Source organism: Dioscorea cayenensis, chromosome 5, assembly GCF_009730915.1.
Source record: "Dioscorea cayenensis subsp. rotundata cultivar TDr96_F1 chromosome 5, TDr96_F1_v2_PseudoChromosome.rev07_lg8_w22 25.fasta, whole genome shotgun sequence".
NCBI classification, from domain to species: Eukaryota; Viridiplantae; Streptophyta; class Magnoliopsida; order Dioscoreales; family Dioscoreaceae; genus Dioscorea; species Dioscorea cayenensis.
Genome location: NC_052475.1, coordinates 21,874,517 through 21,901,177, shown reverse-complemented (window position 1 = coordinate 21,901,177; position 26,661 = coordinate 21,874,517). Strand labels below are relative to the sequence as shown.

Below are 26,661 nucleotides of genomic sequence, written 5' to 3'. Positions count from 1 at the left end.
AGACAGGAATGAGAATATTAGACTGCCAATAACACTGCAAAGCAAATGTCATATGGAAAGCAAATTAGTTTTTGATACTAAAAATACAAATGCCAAACAAATTGTCCAAAGTTTGCATTGGCACCATAAGCAGCAAAGAGATTATGTACAACAAGATTGTCGGGAAAGCATCTCGATTAGTTCGGCTTGAACATCTTGATGATATTATACGAGAGATTAGCTAACAATATGCCTTCTTGATGATCGAAACAAAGCACAGAGAAATCAATCAACCTGCATAGTTTCGGGGAAGGGGATCGAAGTGCAGCAATGATAATATCCAGTTTCACTGAACTTGAATCTCTGAGAAAGATGTGCTTCCCGAATGAGATAGTCTCCCCAGTTTTCGGACCCGAATCTTAGGAAGACGCCACGAGCGTCAAATGAATCAGAGCCTTTATACTTTTTCTTCTTCTTCAGTGACCTGAAACAGTTTATACTTAATGTTAGCAACATGAATCAATTCATATTATGTTTGTAACATGGGAATAATAGAGCTTTGTGTTAAAAGATGCTAAAGAAATTAGAAAGACGACCATTTCCGGTGCCTTGCATTCATCAATGTGGCATGCAGCTGCAAATGACAGGAAGCATGAGCATTAGCGGAAAAGCAGATAAATTCTTAACAGTGAATTTTACGCAAATTAGCGGTGGATTATAAATAGTAAAACCAACACTGCACGGTCAGCCAGAAAGTGTAACAAAATCACTGAAAAGATGATCATGACTAAATTAGCAATAAAAATGAATTCTTTCTTTAAGAGAAAAATTGATGTCCAATGAAAAAAACACCTATGTTTTCTGATGCCACCACTTTGAGACTCTTATGTTTGATCAGTAGTATCCTGATATTCAGGTCAATCTATTTTCAAGGTATAACACATATTACCTTTACCTAAGCCTGAGTCAATTTTTTTTGTCCAAAATGTAAAGACTCATCAATCACAAGAAAACATAGTGCTGACAATGACCTGAATATAATAAGTACATTCATCTTAAAAAAGTGACTTTTCAACTGCTGTGTTCTATATTAGCTTCAAAAGACAACTTAAGTCTATGAGTACAGATGATGGGAAAAAGCTAGACACTGCAGCTCACCTTCGGTGGTTGCTGCGCATCCTTATCGAGAACAAGACCTGCTTCTTTATAAGCTTTGATAATTACTTCTGTGGAAGTTGCAAAAGTCAAGTACAGACTAGATCCATAACAAAAAAACTCAAACTTTAAAAGAATGAAATAGATTATGATATTGTTTATGGATACGACAAGCTCGTAACAATCGTCCCTCTCCACCGATTTCCTCGACTGGTGCATAAACAACACGGGCCTTAGCTGGCGACCCTCTCATGCATTCCTGCAACCACAAAATTTCTTACATAATTGCCACTTGAACTGAATGAAAGACAAGACCAACAATTAACTAGTCCTGGTACACTGATTAGAAGTACAACACATGCACAAGGAAAGCCATGCTAAAATACAAACATGTAATTAATAGAAATTGAGTAGTCATATATGATGTTGGTGAAAACCTCAAGAGGAAAACACAAAATGCAATCTAGCTAATTACAAAGGCATATTTAAAGAGCTCTCCACAAATAATATCATACAATCAGGATTGAAACTTAAAACTAATTTTAAATAAAATGAATCAAATGGCAGAAGGAATAAAGTAAGACTTACAAGTCCTTTAAGTCTAACAGAAACAGGCCGATTTTCCAAAGCATCATATACTTTTGAAGAGATATTCTGCATGAGTTAAATACATATTATATTATTGGTCAATCGTTCCTCAAATGCTAAACCTCTGTCAGTAGTGAAAGTCTATCACCTGCAAAACTTCAGTAGCTGCTGCTATCCGTTCTTTGTTCCATAATTTCAGCATAAGAACAGTTAAGTGAAATGTTTTTGGTTTGATAAAGATTGAACTATCAATTCCCAAATCTGTTACATAAATAAAATGAAAATTAACTCCTTATAGTAAAAGCCAGACCATGATATGACAGAATTGCTTATTTATGTGCAAGCAAAAAAATATCTCAATGAAGAAACAAAGATAAATGAACTAAGACATGAAGAAGCTGAATGACTGAAAAACTCATAAATGAAGTACTCAATTTATCAAATGCTGATGCAATACCTTTAAGCAGGCCATGCATCTGCATTTCTAACTAACTGCTCCTTTCCACATTTCAAATAGCACATAGTACAAATTACAGAACATCAAAAGACCAGCTAGACAAAATAGTGGGAGATTGTTGAATTCAAAAAGTTGAACAGAAATGGAAAAACCACTTCAGGCCTTTCTGCCATAAGAAATTTCCAGCAATTAGTGCATTATATGGTTATATTCAAAAGAATCACCCAGATCAGCAAAAACAGGAATTGTAACGAAAAGATCAAAACACCAGTGTTTTTGTCATTTTAATAGTTTGACTATAAATTACTTGGATGCACTAAGTAGGTGCGTGAAATCAAGGTAAAATAAGAACTAAGGAAAATTAGTCATGTGCTAGCTGAAGAAAAGGGAAATGAGAGAAAATGGAAACATAAAACTTTCTAGTCTTTTCCTTTCCATAATTTTCTTTTTTTCTTTCATTTGTACCCCTCAATTAAAGTACAATATTAAATTATTAATTAGGTTGGGTTTTGCAACATGCAAGTTTGAATCTTTAGCATCAGCATGACTCTTGAATGATTCACGCAAAAAAAACTCAAACTAAAAATCTAAATGCTGTCATACCTGACAAAATTTGAAGTCTTGATTTTTCTGTAGCATCATAATTGGCAAGTGGAGCATCTATCTGCACTCTCACATGTTCTCGGTTGTCTTGGACTTCAAGCTTAACCTCAACATTCTGATTTTCCAATTGTTCATCCACATCATCTTTATCATCTGAACTATTTCCCTCAGGATCATTGTCGGAGTTCCCATGGAACGTCAAACCAGAATAACCTAGAATAGTATTCTGAAAGCTGTGAAGTTTGTCTACCAATTCAGGATGGATAGCCAGTGGAAGAGATATAAAGTGAGAATAATCAAGGCTGGGGCTTTTAATTGCCTGGAATTCAAGAAGGTAATCCCAAAAAACTTAATTAGGAAGCATAAACTAGATTATAAAGTCCACGAGAAGAAAAATTATCCTCTTAAAAATGCCACACTAAGATGTTATTGGTTTAAATAACATGATATTTACATAAGAAAGAAAGAAAAATATAACAATTTTATTATCAGTGCAAACCTTTTATCAAACATCGAGAGTTTGGCAGAGCAAGGGTTAGTGGGATCAAAATGACAACAAAGAGTGTGACATGAAAGATACCCAAACCATCCCAGAAGTCCCCTAGCTCATATCCTTTCTAGTAAGGAGAAGAAAACTGTAGGGGGCATCGGAGATCTCATCAGCCCAAGGTTCAATGGACAGATTTGTTAAAGATCATTACCTGCCTCAATGTGTTTTCACGCTGCCAATTTCCAATCAACTTGATGTGCTTTGAGGAAAATGCAGCATGGTAGAGACTTTGATTAAAGTGGTCAGATTTGTCTACAGTACAAACTTAATTAGGTAGGTTTATATGGAAAGTTTGACCAACCATATTGAATATTTATTATGCCACTTATCTAGGTTGAGAGATCCAAAACAACATGAAAACCTAGCCATCACAGACACGCTAAGCACTTTTTAGGACCTTGATATACGTTATGCTATGTGGCATAGTGATCCAAGTATTTGTTGTTCTATAATAGCCTCTCAAAGAATAAAACAAAGAAAACCAGATGACACTTAACATATTCAACGTGCACAATGGAAACATTCTAGGCAAAATGCAAAAAAGTCATATCCAACAAGATCGGTAATCTATTAACCAAGTAGGAAACCTAAATTATGCTATACTGAAATAAAGTCAACTGAAGTTCAGAATCTATTTGCTGAATATCATTTCATATATCAATTCTCTTCAACTATAATAGCACCAATTGAGTCCATCCAGTAACAAACTGGCTCATAAACCTTTCTTTAGCCATCCTATTACAATTGCTACTATGTAGCCAATTGTTCGCTCCTTCAGTAATCAGTAGACAACATACCATACTTGTTGAGTTGTTGGATTTAAAAAAACTATAGTTTGAACATCATAGATAATACCAAACAAAAAGTCCAAGAAACATATTGAAATTTGTAAGCACAAACTCTAAAATAAGTTACCATGGCATCTAATATTTACAGTGTCTCACAATTAATAAAAAAAAGGAGGCAATAAACATTCTATAATACCCTCAAATTGCAATCCTACCTCTTCGATTACACTTTTAATTTTTGCAGCAGCTTTATTCACACTTTCAATAGAATTGCCCTCAATAACTGCAAACCAAACAACAAATATTATTTTATGAGAGACAGCAAGACCAAATCTTCTGCAGGATTTCATTCAATAAAATCAGCCAAGATAGTTTTACTCAATGAAATTGAAATAAGATTATTCAGAAACTGAGCAGATTGTACCAGAAAAAATTGCAAAATTCTTGAAATTTGATAATGAAAAGCAGGGATGGCTTATGGTTAGGAGAATATCACCAAAGAAAGAAACAACAACAGGAAGGAAAAAAACGAAAGAAAAAATTCAGGGCTTCCAGAAACTCTTGAGATCCCAAAAGATCTTCTTCCTCAGGCCAAGTAGTTATACATCTGAAATATCCTATTCTCTAAATCAATCAATTTTATTAAAATCCAAAGAGTAAAGACATTGGCAACACTATTAATCTCATGTTCAGATGAACATATATAAATAATTTGACTCAGTTTCGACAGCCAACCATACATGGGAACTATTTTCCTGGTTCAGTCTTGAGGCTATAAGGAATGGTAAAAAAATGAGAAAGTAAGGAACACCAACTATAAAACCAACCAAAAGTTGTAAGCATCAAGTTTATGCTCATAATTAAAGGTTTTTAACATCCCGCACATTCAGTATATGTCCAATCACATCTTTCAAATGTGTGTAGAATTTTAAGTAAGAAAAAGCAATAGGTATTTATCCAGAAAATCATGACAAAGTGCTTTCAAAGTACAGTCATTTAGAAAAGTAAGAACCTATTAAAATAAATCAGTCACAAAATGTGTTTTATTTTCATTAAGTATTTCTATAAAAAAATCCCTACAAAAGTGAACTTTAGTGTTTGATAATGATTTTATAATCATTTTGGAAACAAGTTGGATTTGTTTGAAAGTTGGTAAATATTTCAAAAGATCAGTTTAGGGCATGAAAACACTAGATAGAGATGAACAGCCTTTGCCATTGTTACAATTAAATTGTAGGTGAAAAGAATAATACTGATTCAGTTAGAGCATGCATTTGTCTAAATGAATTTCTATAGTGATTTAAGGGCACTATTTACCTAAAATTTTTATGAAAGCATTCCATTTGCTTCTCCTCCATGTAAGGTTCATTTTCCCAAATTTCATTAGAACTTTGGTTATCTTAAATCTAATCTTGAACTTGATATAAATCAGGTGATAAAGGAAAAAAAAGCATTACAATGTAGCAGCATACTCTACAGACTGTAAATGGGTCCAACTTAAAATTCCCACTTAAAAAAAATCCACCACTAACCCTAAATGAACACATCCTTAGATGTTATTCATTTAAACAGGACTACAAAATGACAAACGGCAGTATGTTGCATATGTTTATAGGTTTCAATCCCTACTCGGAAAAGAGACTGGTACAATAAGCTGCCCTTCAATAGTGTAGATGCTTATTCTCCTGCAATTGCTTAACCCAACCGGTTTAGGTAAGAAACAATATATTGATGTCAAATTTTAGTATGGAGCCTTCTTGATCAGAATTATCCCTTCTTTCTGGCCTATCCTTTTAGGGATATATGAATACTACATTTGTTTCTAAAGATGGTGCATAGTGACACATGGCCTCCTACTTGATAAAGATATAAACATTTTCTACAAAAAAAAAACGGAGAAATGATTTAACAATAATTGCATGTGGACCCAAATTATTTATCCACAAGTTCTTTTTCAAAAATGTCAAGCAACATCAAATGGCAATGAATTAATAAAACCAGTCACTCAAATTCCTGCAATAATATGTACAGTTACATAAATGGCTTGATGTTGTTACCAACACAAGTGTCCTCGGATGATGCAAAAGGGAGGATAAGCTTTACTCCTGTTTCTTCTTCAATTTGTCTCCGTGTGGATTCCCTGTTAGCATAATAGAGAAACACAATTGCAAAGAGAAATGTTGGATTACCTAATGCAAATAAAAAATTATTACCATCAAGAACAACCATGATTTATAGCATTACAGAAAAAAGGAAACAGTATATTCAGGAAAATAGGCCCCATGAAAGTTATACCCTTTTCCATTAACAAAACGAATCAAAGAAGCTTCAACCTGCAAAAAGGATAATGCAGAGATAAGCAACACACAATACTTAAAATCACAAAAAATAAATGGAGGATGAATTTTAAGCAAATTCTTACATATGATAAAGAAGCTTATATTGAAACCAAATATTAGGCCTTGTATATAATTTTATTACATAAGGTAAGGCCATCTAGGCAACAGGAACAGTGTGAGCTGAAAGGATTCTTGATAAATAATTTGTAAATTCCCTGCTAGAAAATAAAGATCTAAAGCAACGATCACAACTTGACCACAACCAGCACCTCTCAGCCAATCCAACAATCTAAAACTGGTTGCATTACACTCTCACAATGAATAGCTCTAGGCAAAAGCTAAACCTAATTCTTAGAAGACTATATAGAAACTTATTACCTACAGCTTAATAGCAAAAGAGCGAATCCTTTATTAAATGAATGATGAAGATAGAACCTGCCTAAATTATGTCTTCCCTACCAACCAAACACTTAATGTAAGTATGCAAACGCTTCTCTGCAAGTAGATTTGATTTCAAGGAGGTACTTACTGACAACTAAAATATTGCCGTGAAATTAAGCCTAGTACAGACTTTGAGTAAAGCCAAAAACACCAAGAGGATCAAAATTTAAAAGCCAATGCTAACATGTAAACTTGCAATTTGAGAAAATAGAAAGACGTTATGCTTCAAATCAGGGGTGCATATGACACACATAAGCATGGATGATTATACTGAGACCAACCATGACCCAATAAAGAAAAAAAGAAAGAAGAAAGAAAAGAAAAACCAAATTACTTTTTTTTTGGTCAGATTGGTCTTTAATTTTTTTCTAACCCAGCTAGCAGGATCAAGCAAACTTATATAAAATGAGTATTTACGTTTTCTCCATTAAAAACCAAAACAAAGTATTACTAGAATACAAACAGTCACATGATCAGAAATCATAGTTTTCTATCTATTTTTCCTATCTCCAGCATTTGACATCATGCATAAAATCATTAATATTATCATCAAGCATTTTCCAATCAAGGTAAACTAAGACCTGAGAACAACTAATTTGTTTTCAGCATCTATACCTTAATAAGAAATAACAGGAAACGGCCCATTGATTAACCATCTCAGCAACAAAACCAAAAAAAACCCTCTCCAGACAAATCATAAAACCAAACAAAACATAAGAATAGCTGGCCAAAGGAATTGCAGTAATAATTAACATCATGGGAAAAAAAGAGACAAAACCCTAACACGGTAAGGAGAAGAAAAGGACATCTATTTGAAAATCATGGACTACTGGAGAGCTCAAAGCAAACGAGATATTAAAATGAACAGAAGATGGTGGTAATGGGGTAGCCAAGGCATATGAATCTGACAGGCCAAGAGATAAGACAGAGAAGTAGTAAGGGTACTTAACAACTTTAGGGATTCAGGATATAGGTAAAGAGACAGTTCAGTTCATATTAAACTTAAACTGAACCAAATCAATGCACAATTTATTAATTTCAAGCCAAACTGAACCATAGTTTTCAAATTCTCAAATTCAACCAAACCAGGAGTGTCAGCTCACATCAGCTTTTTGTTTCAAATGGTTATTTGAACAACCCCTACATTAAGGTACTTTGAAGTCAATACATACTACAAGAATGAACCCCGTAGAGTTGTGACCGATTGCAAGGGATAGGATTGCTTGCTTATACTTAATGCCATAATACTAAAATTAGTGGAAACCTAATTTTTCTAAACAGTCCAATCTTGGCTCAGTGAAATGCTTTTGGCCAACCATGGCACGAATAATGGGTATATGAAAATAGATAAGGGATAAGGAGAAGTTAAAGAGGAGGAAAGAGAATCTTAGGACACAGATCATACAAAACAATCTCATTAAAGACATCAAGTTCAGTGTCGAAGAATCACGATAACAAGCTTCTATCAACATACCGGAATAGAAGCAGATACTTTTCCAACTTCATTGGTCAACTCAGAACCCTGCACAATCAATGTCTCCTCCATAACTTCCTCTTTGAGCTCCAGATCAAAACCAGAGCCACTTCCACAACCAAGGTCTTTGGGCAAATTCTCAACTTTAGAGGCAGTGGTTCCCGATTTTGTGGAGACAGGTCTCCATACAGGGTAAAACTGATGATTTCCGCTTCTTGCGATCGTCCATTGTATTTGGGTCAGGCTTGGTCCTTCCCGTCTATTCAAATAAATTTGCAAGGGCATAATCAAGTTTCATCAAGAAAAAAAACATAGCACAAGGCAATGATATGAAACTATAGAAGAAAGCCAAATCTGTAAATTAGGTTAAAAAAATAACTATATACACAACAGCATGCAGTATGGAGTCAAAACAGCTGAGTAGATAAATGTAAGGATGGAATGTCTCAATATTTGGTGCTACAGTCCAAGACTTCACTGAGAATTTTTTTGTCGTCTTTTTTTCTCAAAGATATAACCTATTGGAAAATTATCTCCATCTCCACCAACTATATTCCATAGATGTAGTCTCAACCTACATTCAGTCAGCATTATTGAAAAAGTGAGTTACCATACAGTGAGTTACCATACAAGCAGGGAAAGGATAGGATCTCTAACAGTTGAGTGACCCAGCACTTCACATTTCCGAATATGGTACAGAAACAACAAAGAACACTAGACGACTAAACCAACAAAATCCAGCTCAAGAAAGCAAAACACCTGGATAAGATTGTCTAAATAGAGGTCTCAAAATGGACAGACAGGTCAAGCCAACTCAATCAGACCCGCATAAACCATTTAACCACTTTATATATATATATGTTAAAAAAATATTAACAGGGGCAACAAACTGCAGAGACATGCTTAAAAGAAATCATTATCATCCTCAGTAACAATTTGCAACTCTAGCTTCTTAATGAAACCCACAATTCTTAGCACTTTGCTAGTGTAATCAACCACCTAAACCTTTCTATATGAGATCCCTCAAGCAATATCAAGTCAGCCTCCATTACCAAGTTGATAAAATAGCAACTAAAATGTTTTGAAATAGGATACAAGTTAAAAAAATTTAAAAATAAACAATTTTCAGGAATCACATTCAATGTGCCCCCAAAAAAATTTTGAATAATTAATATCTCCTACGGAACAATTGGTACCCATTGATAAGCTAGTAAGTTGGCAAGGACAATAGTATCGAATTCAACCAAGAGCAAACTGAATATCATGTTTCCTATAAAAAGATTACATTGTGGCTAAAAACACATTTATCATCAAGAATTCCCAATGCCCCTTCCTTCCAGTTAACACCTCAGGCTCTCAAAACCAAAAAAAAAAAAAGAAAAAAAAGAAAAACAAGAAAAAAAAATACAAACTTGATGCCAAGAAACTCATTATCTCGGAATTATAAAACCAATAATTAACTCCAAGCTTATTATTTATTATTGCAGCAATCCAAATTCCTAAAAACAAATACATCCATTCCTGCTCACTAACTAACCCAGATTATCACAGCAAAAGATTACACTTCAAATGAGATAACCCAAAAAAAAAAATCTCAATCACAATAGCAGGATCACAATAACAAAAACAACAGCATAAAAAGAAATGAAAAAAAAAAAAACTAAAAGAGAACAAAAGATTGAGACCTGGAAATAGCATGCAGGAGCAGACAGAGGATTCGGCCAGAATACGGATTTCCATACAAGATGAGCTCTGAGGAAAATTCGAAGAAAAAAAAAATGGTATTAAAACAAAAATCAAAGAGAAAAAACAGAAGCTAAAATCGAATACTAGGGTTCGTTTGACCTGGAGAAAGCCCGGACAGGGATCATCTCGCAGCTCTGATGGCGCGTGCCGCGCACGTGCGGAATATGGAATATAGCACTGGTCACTGACTCACTGGTGAATGATAACTATTTAGACCCTTGATAAATATGAAATCCCTTACTACTCCTTTGATCTTTTTGATATTATTCCCTGGGGACTTGGGATTGATTTGTTCGTTGGTATTAACTTGGTTTTTGGAGTGAGCATTTTTATTGACAAAGTTTTGATTTAATTGATCTGAATTATAGTAAATATTTTAAAGATAAAATTATTTATAGTGTAACATTAATTGTTTTGATTATTATTAGATTTAATTAATTAAGTATTAAAGAAGTACTCGCTCCATTCTTTTTTATCTGTCCTAATTAACCGAATCTCATGTACCAAGAAACTTAGTTATTTCACAAAATTTTATAAAAACTTAGTTATCTTTTCAAAATTACCCCTAATTTATATCTTCACATTTCTCTCTCATATTTAATTATAAAAAAAGAATTGAATTAAATATTAAAGATAATTTAAAAAAATAATAAAAAATTTTTGATGTTAGAACATGGCAGATAAAAAAAATATAAATATAACAAATAAAAGAAACGAAGGAGTAGCAATTTTGAGGAGAGTTACCTCGAAAATATACACTAGTTAAAAGAGTATGACCAAATTCACCATTTTAATATAAAATCAAAACAACCTCAATATTGTTATATGTGATTTTTTTTTTATATATAGATATATGAATTTAAAGTTACCAAACTAAATCGTTTTTTATATAAAATACAGATATTTTATTATTTTTATATTATATTGGACTGCTAAAGGAGCATAAAGAGATTTTCTTTTCCTAGGTTGTGCATATATAATTATAATATTTTAGAAGAGAAATGGACAATTAAGAAGCATTCCAAAGCACAGCACCAGATATCATAAACAAACAACCAAAAAAACAAAAACCTTTCAAAGATTTCCTTAAACCATTTACATGGGGTTTAATTTAAATCATCTACTTTCAAATTTGAGTTCTTAGTTTGGTTTGCGTAGGAGTTTTACAAACAGTATGCCATCCAACTTTACCGGGACCATCATCAAATAATTGAATTTTTTAAAGGTTCTGACCTCTATTATTGCATTGCACAAAGGCCATGCATGAAAAATGTGTAAAAAAAAAAAAAAAGGCTCATTTATGGATGGACGTCATGTTTTCACAATTATCAATTTAACTATAAAAAGCATCCTCCCACTATTACATTTTTTTTTAATTTTTCATAAAATCAAAATAATGGGCAACCTTTTCCATTTTTATGCTCTGTACATGACAACAACAGATAACAAACATGTGATATTCTGCCAAAGTTTCATCAACAATATAAATTACATCAATCACATAAATCTTTATATAAAAGATAATAATAGTGAACCTTACCTGCACAAAGAAAATGCCATCCTAAAAGAAGACAGGATACTAACCAAATAATGTTTCTGTAGACAGCCCTACAATCATGACCCACTCCAGCTAAATTTAGAAAATGATAGAATACTTAAAAAATAAAATAAAATAAAATTATAAATGTATTGAAAGTTCAGCACACCCACCTCTAAGTTCCATTTGACACTACATGCCTTGGCTAGAACACAAACTCTTTTATTAAATGCGACCTGATATGTTTGTTTCTAAATAGCCATTGGAAAGTAAATATGAAAAATTGACAGCCACAAAAAGCAATTTTCCTGTAAAATTGATAAAGATAATTCATGATGTTGTGAAGATGTAGAGATGCAAAGAGTATGATTACTTACCCAGAATAAAGATGATTATTGAACAATAACATTGGATAAAGCAAACCAGAATAACCCAGGATGCAAAGAATTTATAACAAGAAGATAAACAAATAAATGATTTAGGGAGGGAGTCAATAATAGAGAAGAACAATTTAACACCAACATACAAGGACAAAGGCATATCATTAACACAACCATACTTTGATTATAGTTTCTGATTCTCCAGACTTCTGTTGGTCACTTCTAGGATTTTAACAAAAGGCAACACTAAATTACCACAAGGTGAAGCAAGTCAATTGATCTTGAAAAACATGAACAAGAATCAGGCAGTAAGTCAATTGATCTTGAAGCACACCCGAGATGCTTCCTACAATATATTTACAAAATTCATGTCTGTGACTTGTATATTGGGTCTATGTACATACCTCTAACTTTCCATCCATCACAGCATCACATTCTGGAGAGAAGAGAGATCTATGATGAGCTAGACAAAAGGATAAATTTGCTAGGAAGAAATGATTGACAAAAAAGCAACATAGCCGACTTACAGTAAAGCTGCACCAGAACCAGAAGCCCCATAAACAGAAGCACAGATGACAAGCACCTGAAAACTAGATTATTGAGTTCTATTCAGATCCTGAAGGACTTGGGTTCTAATGCTTAAAACTGATCCAGATGACCATCCATGGCTTTGAACCAAAGGATACAGCAACAAAAAATATACAAGAGCCCAGATCCCTGAATCAAATGGAATCCGCATTACAAAAGACATATGTAACACAACCAAAACCAAAACCATATGATATATTGACAGGAAACTGAAAAAGAAAATACTTCACATGTCATCCATGTTAAGGGAACATAAAGACCTAGAAAGATAAGAGTTAACTGTTGTAACAATCAATACAACATCAACATGCTTTGGGAAGACCGACATTAAGCATCTTCATGTGTCTGTAGTCACCTTAATAAAATACAGTAGGCATCCTGATATGTAGAAAGTGAATCAGCAGTGATTACTTTGTTCAACTTTGCAACAATAAGGATCTTGCACATTGGATCTCCCCATTATGCATATCTGAAGAACCAAAAGGTAGGTAGGCAGGCAGCTGCCAACGGAAAATACTTCAAAAATCAGTCTAAACTTCAAGATAGATTGTCAACATCACAGATTACAGAATGCCTATGTTGTGAAAGTATATAAAATCTGTCGTATTTAGCCAAGTCCACCTTCTATAGCTTACCAGTCATTTGGCTGAAGCATTGCGTTGTAATGTAGGAATCCAACTGCTGGATGAACCATAGTTACTTCCTAGACCATTGCTGTGGTGTGACGAATCAGGTGGTCGCAACTGTTTAGAGCTTCCAATATTTTTCTTTGGAGCACTTGGAAGAGCAAATGATGTTGATGGCATCTTGTCAATGTTTGTGCTAGCCATCTGAAACAAATGGAAATCCAATAACTTGAACTTATTGAATAAAAGTGCAAATATTGGAATAGTAAGGAAATGCAGCAGAACAACTGAATGGGCATCATTTAATAATCCATTCACTATGAAGAACACACAAGGTCAAAAAGACCCACCGATCCACAATTATAGTCAACACAGAACAACACCAAATGTTAGACGGGACAAGAAAGAGAAGATGTGAATTCATGGACAGGATCGATAGGTTTTGTGTATGTCATAGATGAAAATTACAGAATGGTAGCAGAAGCAATTCTGGGGTGAGGTCTATAATTCAATACACAAATATACTGCTGTAGATTCAAAACCCACTCCCCTTAGTTAAGTAGGATAATTCAAAGAGAAACTTTAGATAAGAATGTTAAAGATAATATACATTTATAGATGACCACATAAAAAGCCAAGAAATATTCCAAAATGGAACTTTATTCATCCCATTTCTTCCGAATAGGGGTAACCACAATTCAGTTTAAACAGAATTAACTGGCTAAATTGAGCAACTTACGTCAGTTTGGTTTCGTTCAAATTTACATCCCAGTCAGTTGAGTTTCCATAAATTTCAACTGATCAGATCAAGTTAACTGAACTCATTACTATTATAAATTATGAACAATAGTACAAAATCAAAAACTATATCATATCTCATAAAAACATATAATAATATCATTGGCAAACACAGCATTTATATAGATAATGATTTAATGAGTTTCAGTTTTAAGGGTTTTTGTATGTAGCCCACTGCCACATACCTTTACTCCACTTTAGACCACAGCCACATGCCTTTATTGTGGTTTAACACCTACCATGTTGTTCAGTTTTAGGTCTTAATGGGCCACTTGAGACCTACTTTCAAACAACTTAATGATGTATTAAGAACAATGGTTGACAAAATACAGGAAACAGTCAACTCAGTTCTCTTTTTTCACAACAGATACCAAAGGCCATCAGTAGGCTCTAGAGAACCCTCACCATGGCCATCTGGTTTCAACCAAATCAGACATGCTTCAAACAAATGTAAACAAACTTATACCAATTTTCAATAAATATGGGGAACTAGATTTCGCATCTGTTTTGGCCTAATCTATATGTTCCCTAGATCTCCATCCTGGAGAGACTTCAGCCTGGAAACACCTAAAATCAGAGTAGAAACTAGTAGTTCCAATAGTCGGATCATGTCTCCTCACCAACATCTCTAATACCAGGCCCTGCTTTTACCAGGACTTTCAAAACTCAAAAATCAATTATTCTGGGAAGTGTAGCATTATAAATAATGAATATAGACATTCACAGTAGTTCATCTTTAAAAAACTACTTTTGGCGTGTGTACAAAACCAATATAAGGAGGCAAGTAAAATAAGTGTTGCAAGTAGGCCAATAGTTTTAAATTCATGAAATAAAGCAGACTATGGGGCATCACAATAAACATCATTCAATTGCCAAAGCTTTTGCCTTTTCTAGATTTATCTGATGATTTTTAAAATAGAAAAATAGTTATGCTGCTTTAAACTACTGTGATCTTACAATTTTGTCAGCACGTCCATCAGAATTCAAATTCCTGTCAGATGGGGTTTTGAACTGCATGCGAACAGCAGGGCGCCCCACATTACTTGGTCCAGCTTCCGCCGGATAGGATGCATCATTTGTACCTGAAATAGTATAGCTAGCTAATTAATCAATAAAGACGCCAACCTAGGATAAAATGAGCACACAGTCCACAGAAACACTTCATAGGAAAATAAAAGTTTCTAAGAAATGATCACCATCAAGTAAAATATCAAAAGAACAGATTAAACCAGATTGGAAAGAAATTCCTAGGTGATGGTTAGTAATCAACTGCCATTAAGACCATAAACGAATCACAAATATGCATACTAAAGGAACCATTATTATAATATAAAACCCACCAGTTAGAAGAAAAGGTTAACTCCATATTTATCTTCACTCTAGCATCCATTCTTATTCAATCCAGGATTTGATTGTGAGGCTCGAATCTGGACGAACAATGAATAAAAATTCCATTGTGAACTTCAAAAAAGCTGTCATGCCCCTGGAGTCCCTTATATATAACACCATATGTTCACCCAGTATGAAAAGTTTCCGAAGCAGTTAGGGGCTTGAGGCCTCAAGTATTCCACCTTGGAGAAGTTAAAAATCTAACATACAAGCCATCCTGGGATTTGATTATATTATATTCTTGGTTGGGGTTTTCATGAATGTATCAGCCTACAGACTAAAGCTATTTGAGCATATCTGTTGCAAAACCAAACAAACTAAAAATTGACAAATTCAAAGAGCTCCTGATCTGAGCAACAGCATATTCAAACTCTGTTGCTTCAAGAGCATATTCAAAAGCTCATCAAAAGCCATCTCAACACCTAATAAAAACAGAAAATTAGTGGCGATCCAAGTAATAAGAGAATGGTTGTCTAAACTTATCATCTGAACCAAATTGGTGAATTCTTAATAAAAATCACTCTTATTTATCCAAATGACCTTATTTACCAAGAAAATGCACAGAAAAAGATCACTCCTGGAATTGCCAAGAGCTACTTATTTGTCCTATAATTGGAATTTGCAAAGATTTACAGGAATTATATGCCAAGTTGAAGATATCCCACAATAATGCTTCTGACAATCTGAATAAATTATTCAAAACCAGAAGTCCTGATATGTGCTCAAAAGGAAGTCAAATATCCTCATAAAGAGAAAACCACATGAATCCTCAACCATGAACAATCCAGCCCAAGATATTTGATGAGCTTCAACATCAATACTTTGTCACAACATTATATTAGGGAGACCCTACAAGAGCTTAAGCCATTCAACTTCATACGGAGGAGGCTGCACTCGTGATTGTAGACAAGTCTGCTTCCCTTAAATTTGTCACATAGACTGGCTTGCTTATAATATTTGCAGAAGACATGAAAAGGTAGTGAAACCTATAAAAATATCTGCATGTATACCTTTAGAAAAAGGGGCTATTTCCGCGTATAGCCCCATGAAAATTATAATTAAATTCATAACACCAAAAACTGTGGATATTTCTGTATACCCCTCTCTTTAGGTTGGGATTTGCAATCATCAAAAATGATGAGAAAAGATAAGTTTGTTATTACTCTCAGGCCCTATCTAGATAGTCCCAGTGCACCCTCACATCCCCACTCTCTTTTCTTACTCTGTATCCCTCTCCTTCATTCACCATCCCATCATTTGCAACCCTCTCCTTTTCACAAGTCTTTGTCATTTAAACAAAAACATTCTCCATGACGGCTTATTAAATTCAAACATTGGCGGCCTCAAAGTTATCATCAGCCACCTCATAGCTGCATCATTAATAATATTGATGATTCTGAGAGCAGTAACTCCTACACCATAATAAGTACAGTGATAAGATCTCACATAATCACCAATAACAATTACAGATCCACATGGGAATGCTGAGTCCTTGTATGCTCATTTACCTAAAACCACGACATCCAAGGTGCTTAATCATGAAAATCATAAAACAGGAAATTTAAAAGATAAAAGATCTCATATAGAAGTTATGTTAGAACTATATATACCACTATGAAATGAGTATCAATCAGCATATAACTGAACACAAGACATAACTAAGTGCAACCTTGATGCTTGTCAACATCCATTGGAATCGCGCGGCTATTCATTCCTCCTGGAACTGGCTGCATGATAGGCAACAGTTCCAATTAGTAACATGATTCCCTAAGCATGATTGAAGCAAACAAAATAAACCACATGCTATACAGAACCTCTTTCAGCAAAAGCATAGGGCAAATGACTAACCGAGAATCGTGGTTGTAACTGAGGCTGAGGTTTTGTCTTTTGAGCTTGTTGATATTTCAAAATGGTCCAATCGAAAATATAATCAAAATCATATCCTATCAAGAACAAGAAAAGGAATCAAAATAAAATTTTATTAATGCAGTCAAACAAGGCACAATACTTCAACCCTTGGAATTTTGAAAAAGATGGTGCCTCTCCCTCAGCACAGAACTATAAATATTAGAAGTACTACAACAAAAGCTGAACCACTGAAAACACAATCACATCTTGGAAACTAAACACATCCTCCGAACAGCAAAAGACAGTCACTGTAACTACAGAAAATATCAAAAAAAGTAGAAAATCAGAATTATCAAGCATCAAAGTGATTTGAAGTTCTCATTGATCAAATTAACTACAAGCATATGGATAGATACAGCATATCAATCAGATTTTTCTGTGATTTTCAGGCATTTCTTCTCTGTTTCTTCTTCTAGCAAGAATTGATAAATCAGTGTTATTAAAAGCGTAAAAAGCGTTCGCTTAAGCACCCAAGTGAGGCGAGGCTATAGTCAAAGAAGTGCTATCTAAGCGTTCACTTAAGCACCTAGGTGAGGCAAGGCTATAGTCAAAGAAGTGCTATCTAAACGAGCGCTTCAGCCCAGGCGCAAGGGAAAAAAAAAACACAAGAAAAACATTGCCTTTCTAAGTTCTCTTTTTTCACATTTTTTAAATGTCTTTTAGGAAACTATATTATAGAGTAATAAATGTTTTTAGGAAATATAAATAATTATACTTGGAAAGGGTAGTTTTTTATTTTTTTTCAAAACATATTAAGGTAATTTTTGGGAATATGGAGAGACTTTTTAGGGGAGAATAAAACAAAGAAAGAAACGAAACAAAGAAAGAGATTATTAAAAACCAAGAAACTTCATAAGAAAACTAAAGGAAAACTTAAGAGATCTTATATGAAAGATAAGGAAGTTCAATTGAAGAAAACTTCAATCGACGATGGTTCAAGCCCTAGTTCTAGAGCAAGAATTATGGAACAATTTGATTCAAATGAATCAGATGAAGAAATTGATAATTATAAATCTGGTGATGAGGGAAACGATCCCCTAGATGATGAGGAAGATGGCCTAATAGAGTTTGCTAATGATTAGACTAGATTTAAGATTCTAAATTAGGTCTTGCATACTAAACTTTAAAAATTTAGATTGTCTTTTATGGTTTTATGTTAATGTTTCTATTTTGGTAGATGATTATTACATTAATTTAAGGTCAATCTTATGCAAGTTTAATGTTGTTTTCTATTTATTTATTTTTTTACTTTTTTATAAAATAACTCGTCATGCCACTCAAGTGAGCGCCTCAGGCGATTTACATTATCATCGCCTCAAGGGCGTCTGGCGCTTTTAATTACAATGATATAAATAGATGAGCATCTGGAAAGCACTTCCAGTAAAATGAATTAAAACAAGAAATAAAAAGATTAAAAAAGTAGTTAAAGGCACACCTTCACGAGCAAACAGGTCGCGGAACAGTCGCTTCAGAAAACCATAATCAGGTCGTTGATCAAATGTTAAAGAATGGCAATAATGGAAGTATGATGCAAATTCCACAGGATGGGATTTGCAAAGAGCCTGTTATAACACAATCATTGTAAGCAGCAAATAAAACAAGAAAAATGCATCTAGCTTTTCATGAGAATAAAAAAAATAGAGGAGCAATGGCATACTTCAATAGGAGTTGATAGCTTCTTCTCACATATCTTATCGTACTTTTGCTTCTTTGTAGCAGCTTTCAGACCCTGCCATGGGAGACTGGAAACAACATTTAAAGGATCAACTGAGTTTTCAAATAAACTTTTTAAATAACGACTAAAATCTAGTCTTTTAATGCCCTAGTTTATGATGCAACTCCATTCATAAATGAATCAATACCTTCCTCTCAAGAAGTAAAGAAGAACATATCCAAGAGATTCCAAATCATCACGACGGCTTTGCTCTGATACCATGAAAAAACTAGTATCAAATTATAAATTATTGATATAGAGTTTTAGCAGATGGTAGCTTACCAACACCAAGGTGTGTGTTACAACTTGCATAACGAGCAGTCCCCGTCAAATTTTTGTTCTCTCTAAACAAATCAGACATAATGTTAGTTTCATGGCAAAGCATTCAAAAACATAAGATTTTTAAAAAAAAAAGGGGGAGGGGGGGACAAATCAAAGAATTGGGTGATGGATACCTCAACAAGATATTGACTAAACAATAACTTGATAAAATAGGATTCAATGTGACACAAAACTATGAATAATATGCAAGTCAAATTTATCAAATTTCTAAACTATGAAAGTCATAAGCCTTTAATAAGACAACCACAAGAATCTGAACTCCATAAGACGTAGGAGAACAACTAGAGAAAGAATTATACTTCCAACAGCACAAGGACTTATTGTTTTTATCAATCAACACTATTTGACATAAAGAAGATCAGTCTAATGCCTAAAATGAAACAGATTGAATTTGAGAAATGCTACCAAATCTAGTACCCTGTCTTAAACAAAAACCATGAATCTTTCTTGAGAAAAAACTAACATATAAATTGACAAGTGACTCCACAATAGTAGAAAAGCAGCATGTTCCAACCATCATCTACTGAACTGAAGTAAATAAAGCTCATCAACAGCTTAGAATGATCGATCCAACCTTAGGCATTTCAACAAAAAAAATAAAATAAAATAGCTGTGGTTCAGATTAGATAAAAGTCTTCGGTTAGCAAGCAGTGGCCATACCTGTATGGAATGTGGCGATTGGTAGTGGAATCTCTGTATCTTTTTGCAAGGCCGAAATCAATTATGTAGACCTAGACAATTCATACAGATCCAGATAAACTCATAAACGTTGTATAAAATGCTGATTCACTAACAAGTTGCATTCCAGCCCCAGACAGTTACCTGATTTGCTTTTCGACCAAGACCCATTAGAAAGTTGTCAGGCTTAATATCTCTATGCAAGTAACCTTTTGAGTGCACATATTCTATCCTCGTAATCTGTAAGCAACAATCAATCAGAAAAAAGAAAAAAAAAATAGTTAACCCATGCCTGCCCAGTAGCATAACAGGCTTAACAGCAAGTGATACCAGTGGACAAAAATGCAAGATGGTGGTACTAACAGAAACATGGGATAGATTGAGCATCACTTCAACTAACAGAAACATGCTTTTAAAATCTTTTTTTATGATGGTGGTACTAAAAGAAGCTGCACCAATTTATGCAGATTACGAAGTTATCACTTCATAGTTCATACCATCTGATCAGCAAGCATTAGGACTGTCTTCAGTGAGAATTTCCTTCCACAGTAGACAAACAGATCCTCCAAGCTTGGTCCAAGCAAGTCAAGAACAAGAACATTGTCTTCTCCATCAACACCACACCATTTTATATTGGCAATACCACCTACATGGAAATACCGCAACAATAACTTATAAACAACAGTTGGGGAAAAAACATTTAATCTGCCACAATGGCTGTACATACTTCCGCCCTGGAGGACATTATAAAGCTTGGCCTCATAAAGCAATTGAGGGTGCTTCGTCTTACTGTTTTCCTGAAAATAGTGAATGCAGATTTAGTGCACCATAGGTAAACCAACTTCAAATAGCTAGGATTACACTAAGAAATATTAAAAAAAAAAACCACAAGAAGCAAAAAAAACCCAACCTTTTTCACGAAAACAATCAGCGTGTTCACAAATATTTAAATAAAATCAAATAGAACAAAATTTTCTTCCAAGATAGAGCCAAAATCACCACCAATAAAAATACCTAAATGATGCAAATCACAACCCTCGACTTACTTCATCCATCAGGCGGACAAAATACAATCTTCGATTATAAAACAACCGACATGAACACGATCATATCAGAAACACAATCAAAGAAAACAAACATGAAAAAGAAGAATAAAAAAAAAAAAATCAAAAGCAACTCACAATCTTCACAGCGACGATCTCGAACGTATCCACATGCGTAGCTGCAACCGATCATTCAAACTCGTCAAAAACAAGATCCGATCATTAAAATCATCAGTCGAAATAGAGAAATTGAGATTCACCGAGAAAGATCTCGCCAAACGACCCGCTCCCGATCTTGCGCCCTAGCTTGTACTTCCCGCCTACGATCCGATCCATAGCTCGGCTCCCAGAATCGAATCAGACGAGCTACAACGAACTAGGGTTTCGAAGAGAAGCGAATTCGAGAGGATTGAGATGGAGAGAGCTTTGTTTATCTGGTGTGGATAGAGAGAGACGACGAAGAAAGATGAGATTTTGGGAGTCATGAAAAGGAAGCGACGAGTGAAAGGGGTAGTTTCGACATTTCACCGGCGATTGATGTGGATGTAAATTTACCAAACTAGCCCTGTACAGATTTTTTTTTTTTTTTTAATATTAATAATACCAAAGTTTGGTTCCAACGACCAACTTTCAAACATAAATTTCTCATATAACTTATGAAATCCATTTTGAATTTTAAAAAATTAAAACACCGGTAATATCATTGTAACTTTTAATTTATTGCATTTTTTTAATAAAATAATAATAAATCACTTCAAAATAAATTTGAGCAAAACCCAATATAAATTCACTGCAATCAAATTATCGAATAATTATAAATTAGATTTATTTCCATTAAAAAAATATGTGTCAATTAAGGATAGGATCCTATGAATCGAGAGGGAAATAAAACAATTATCTATTTTATTGCATGAATAAAATTCAAACCTATGATCTTTGATATTTAAATTTATTTTTTTATAAATTTAATTTGTATAAATAGATTGGTCTAATTTTATTTGTCAACTTGATTAGATCATTTATACCATTATATATTCCACTTAAATACTAATTTATTTCATACATACAAATTAATTAATATAAAAAAAGGAGTTTATTACATATCACTATCTGATATAATAATTATTAAGATTTATCTCATTCATACATCTTAAATAGGTTAATCATTAATTTACAGTCACAAATTATCCCATTTAATCCAAACTTAGCTATATATAATCAATTCTTAACTATTTAAAACTGTTAGGGATGGCCAAAGTATTTGTATATTTCTTACAACATAAAACCAAATTAAGTTTGAGGTTAGATCCAATTATTAACACCTTTATATAGGCTATATGGGAACATTGATCCAATGAAATGGTTTTTTGGAATTGATTTAGGATGGATCAAGTAAGTCTTATGCATACTAGTCCAATGGAATAGGATTTTAGAATTATTAAACAAACATCATAAGTAATTCTTATGCATGTTAGTCCAATGGAATGGAATTCTAGAATTAATAAATAAACATCATAAGTAATTCAATGTTTTTAGACCATGTCTGGGTGGTGACCCAAGTGAAGCCCAAGTTCAGGGGTAGGGGTTAGAGAGTTTAATTGTGATTGACCCAGGATTAAATCGGTGTCAATAATAAAAATATATTATAAAAATTAATAAGGATAAAATATGGTATAAAATATAATTATAATAATATAAGAAATAATTAATTAAATTTAATATTTAAATCATAAAAAAAGGAATTTCATGTTGTTCTTTTTTCTTTTTTAAAAAATCACCTAGTTTTTGTTTTGAAATTGTTGGAAAAATTTTGGAAATATAATTAAATAAAATTTTAAAAATAAAACAAAATTTTATATGAAAAAACCTATATTAAAAAAAAAAAAGACAAGACAAAACAATTGAACCAAGACCAATCATACAACTTTAATGAACTAAATTATAAGAGTTCTATCACATTGAATCTATAACTTAAAACTTTTAAGAGAGAATGGAAAAGAAAAATAATGCACCACTTATGTTCTAGAGTCAAAAGAAAATGCCTTTTAAAATAATGAGGGTTAGACTATTATAATTTTAGGATTAAATTTTAGAAATTTAATAATTAAAATATTTTTAAATTACAAATTAATCTTTAGAATTTTAAATATCTCAAACCTTTTGGAGTTGGAGAATTAAGTTTTAAGAATGGTCAAAGTTTCTAAATTTCAAAATTAATTGAAATTATAAGAATAAAAGTCCTTTAATTTTCCATGACACATATTCATATTTTTATGTTCCAATTTTTCAAATTTAGTTCACTATTAAATTTTTAACAAAAATTACAATTTTTGGTTTAAATTAAGATTTAATTTTTAATTTCTTAAAGCCGAACAATTCATTTGGTTTCCAACTCCAACCGACTGAGTCACTGCGCCTTCGTTAGGTTTTACTAAAACCAGTTCAAAGAAAAATGATCGAAATGGTCTCACAATTGATTCTCAATTTTTTTTTATCAAATGAACCAATCAGAGTCTGTCTACATCAGCAATTATTATGCATACTAGTTAGGTTATAGAACTAATAAATAAACATCACATCCTCACAATGAAATTCATTGGAATCATTCATCTTTAATTTTATTAGAGTAGATTTAAGGCAAATTCAATGAATATGTACAATATTCATTGAATTTGCCTTTATATGTACATATTCAGTGTGGACCATTTAACTCTTTCCTTTTATTGAATCTCTGGTTCCTAGAAATTTAGTGAAGTTGAAGCATTCCAATGAGCTTCTACTGACCCAGCCATATTAATGCTTATTCCAGTGATATATTTTCCTATATCCACTTCGGTTTAAAAAAAAAAAAAAATCAATACTAAAATCATACTTTCCTAATTAAAAGGACTGAATATATTTGTGCAAAATTTAAATATATACCAATTTAATAAATCAAAATAATATTATTTTTTTATTTTTTATTTTATTTAGGTATGAATGTGTGAATAATTCTATGACCCAAACTAGTGTGTATGATATATATATATATATATATATATATTATATAATTGGTTTTTTAAAACATTAAGATGCCAGCCCAGTATGCACCTTTGAAAGATACATTTGGGAGCTTCAATTGCCGACTTACAACTCCTACAATCAAATACATTGTCAAGGAAAAAAAATTTGTCACTACCCACATATCATCACAGCAAGAAATTAATATTACCTTGATAAATAATTTATTAATTTATAAGATTGCATAAAAGGGGGAAAAAAAAAAGGGATTCATTGAATTCGTGAAGCGCAACAATGCCATTAAACACGTATAAACAAATACAATCTGTCATAAAACAATTTTTATTTTGATTTTCAGAAATTAAATGAGGATATATATCTGCACATCATACATATATATATATAGCTCATCTTTAAGACAGATTTTTTTATTTTTCCAATTTGTTCGAATGAATAATAATAGTCTAAATATTTATAAAACAATTATGAAGTGGAGAGACTTCGTAATAGTCTAATAAATATTTTTAAATATCTTAGAATGAATTATACTCCATGGTGCGACTAAATCATTTTTACATACCTCATACCTGGTGAAACTAGTTGATTTTTATATTTTTGCTCAAATTTTCCCACAATCGCTCACCAAAGTGATTTTAAAATCTAGTCTACTAATCCTAAAATCTGTGAATATATATATATATATATATTTATTTATTTACGAATAGGTGAGAAGCAATGTTTTTAAAACCGGACCGGATAGGAAACCGGTCCCATATTTAGGTTACGGGTCAGTCGGTCCTACCGGATGACCCGTTCTGGCCGGACCGGATGATGTCATAAATAAATAATATATATATATAATAACAAACTTTATCATATTTTTAATCATAATTATTTTAAATATTTATTTTAATACCATTATGATTTTATCAAAATTGTTGAAGATTCAAATAATTAATCTAGATAAAGCAACAAATACAACTCCCTAAACTTTTTATTTCTTAATCTATTAATCATAAATGAATGATGATAACTACATAAGTTAAACCACTAATTAAACTACTAATTATGTGAGGATGAGATAAGGCATGAACAAAATAAATTCAAAACAAAGCTAGAACTAAGTATGCTTAATTTAATTCTCATATTTGATCATCATTACCATTAAAATAAAAGTATAAAATAAAATAAGTCTTAAATGATCTATACCTCTTAAACAATTTACAAGTTTTTTCTTTTGTTTATTTTCTCATACCTCCAAACTCCAAAATTTCAAGAATCCAAACAATATTTTCGACAAATCAAGACTCGAAGAGCATCATGAAATCAAGAAAAAAAAGAGCCAATTCATGCCCCAAGTCCTTAAAAAAATAAAAATAAATAAATAAATAAATAAATAAAATTGAAAACCGGGTTCGATCTGGTTTTGGTCCGACCGGCCGGTTCGCTGGGTTTGGCCGGGTTTGACAAGTTCAAAATTTGGTCAACAATTATTCTAAAACCGGACCGAGCTATGGGCCGGTTCCTGGTTTTTCTTGTCCGATCGGCCTGTCCGGCCGTCCGATTTTAAAAACATTGGTGAGAAGCCCTCCTCTTTTAAGGATTGTCAAAATAACAGATATAAAGATATTTTAATTACGGTGACTTACGGTTCTCATAGAAAAACTCCATATTTTATAATTCTGAAGGGGTGAAACCATTATTTCCCCCACAGGTGAGAAGACCTATATCTAACCCATAAATTATACATGCAAATAGTGGTGTCAAACATGCTGTGCCACCCTGAGCCCAACACGAGTTGGGTCGTGCTTGGCCCAAGCACGATGCTACAGTATTGTGCCCGGGCAAGGCACGGCCCACGACCCGCTTCGGGCCAGCATGGCCTGGTACGCCAAATGCAAGTTTTTTCTTTTTTATTGGTATATTTTTTTATTTTTTTAGTCAATAAGATTTTTTGTTCTATATTTTTAGATTTTAGGATATATTTTTATATTTTTTTAGCAATTTTAGGATTTTTTTTTTTATATTTTTGGAGTTTAAAATAAAAAATATAAATATAATATAACCCCGTTGTCGCGAGTTACTGCATTTATACGAGTGATCCACAAACGACGAAAATCCCTCTTTTGCCTGTCTCTATCTCGATGGGTCGGGCCATGTGTTTGCCTATTGGTGGTTGGTAGGCCGTGCCGACCCGAGCATGCATAGTGCGTAGGCCGTAGTGTGCCTAGACCGTGCTGATCCGTTTGACACCACTACATGCAAACAAACAATGGTGTTAAACAGGTTATGCTGGCATGGGTCTGGCATGAGTTAGACAGTGCTTGGCTCAAGCACGGTGCTACAATACTGTGCCCGGGCCAGGCACGGCACGCGACCCGCTTTGGGCCAACATGGCCTGGCACGTCAAATACAAGTTTTTTTTTTTTATATTTTTTTGGGTATATTTTTTGTTTTTTAGTCAATAAGGCTTTAGTTTTATATTTTTTTAATTTTAGGATATTTTTTTATATTTTTTTAGTAATTTTAAAATATTTT

The 26,661-nt window shown here is 33.1% G+C and overlaps 2 protein-coding genes across 4 annotated transcripts; both read right to left on the bottom strand.

The window, feature by feature from the left end:
- LOC120261383 lies at window positions 1–10,301 on the bottom strand. The gene is given in 14 exon segments (XM_039269258.1): window positions 1–463; window positions 576–613; window positions 1,138–1,205; window positions 1,303–1,393; window positions 1,723–1,788; window positions 1,871–1,983; window positions 2,783–3,101; window positions 4,336–4,403; window positions 6,178–6,260; window positions 6,416–6,453; window positions 8,375–8,566; window positions 8,568–8,633; window positions 10,060–10,126; window positions 10,220–10,301. Coding segments are annotated over 14 exon segments (1,434 nt in total). The 5' UTR covers window positions 10,246–10,301; the 3' UTR covers window positions 1–264.
- Window positions 10,302–12,182: 1,881 nt separating this feature from the next.
- On the bottom strand, window positions 12,183–21,589 carry LOC120260815 (casein kinase 1-like protein 3). 3 transcript variants are annotated; one of them, XR_005536499.1, is made up of 17 exons: window positions 21,384–21,589; window positions 21,262–21,302; window positions 20,808–20,877; window positions 20,578–20,726; window positions 20,225–20,320; window positions 20,063–20,133; window positions 19,343–19,404; window positions 19,209–19,272; window positions 19,004–19,088; window positions 18,782–18,908; window positions 17,287–17,381; window positions 17,108–17,165; window positions 15,007–15,131; window positions 13,261–13,455; window positions 12,981–13,125; window positions 12,565–12,754; window positions 12,183–12,473 (listed from the first exon to the last, which is right to left on the bottom strand). XR_005536499.1 is itself a non-coding variant. In XM_039268381.1 (15 exons), the coding sequence occupies exons 1-14, from the start codon at window positions 21,457–21,459 to the stop codon at window positions 13,264–13,266; spliced, it is 1,311 nt and encodes a 436-aa protein (XP_039124315.1). In that variant the 5' UTR covers window positions 21,460–21,589; the 3' UTR covers window positions 12,792–13,125; window positions 13,261–13,263. The 3 variants fall into 3 exon arrangements, 1 of the variants encoding a protein (XP_039124315.1); XR_005536500.1 differs by having other exon boundaries at window positions 12,565–12,627; XM_039268381.1 differs by lacking the exons at window positions 12,183–12,473; window positions 12,565–12,754 and having other exon boundaries at window positions 12,792–13,125.
- Window positions 21,590–26,661: the final 5,072 nt, after the last annotated feature.

Bases quoted from the DNA above. Each gene is read 5' to 3' on its own strand.
- LOC120260815 (XM_039268381.1), bottom strand. From the start codon at position 21,459: ATGGATCGGATCGTAGGCGGGAAGTACAAGCTAGGGCGCAAGATCGGG. The intron at 18,909-19,003 runs GTATGCCATTGC...GTGTTATAACAG, and splicing joins AGCTATCAACTCCTATTGAA to GCTCTTTGCAAATCCCATCC. The intron at 13,456-15,006 runs GTAAGATCACAG...CATTTGTTTCAG, and splicing joins ATGGACGTGCTGACAAAATT to ATGGCTAGCACAAACATTGA.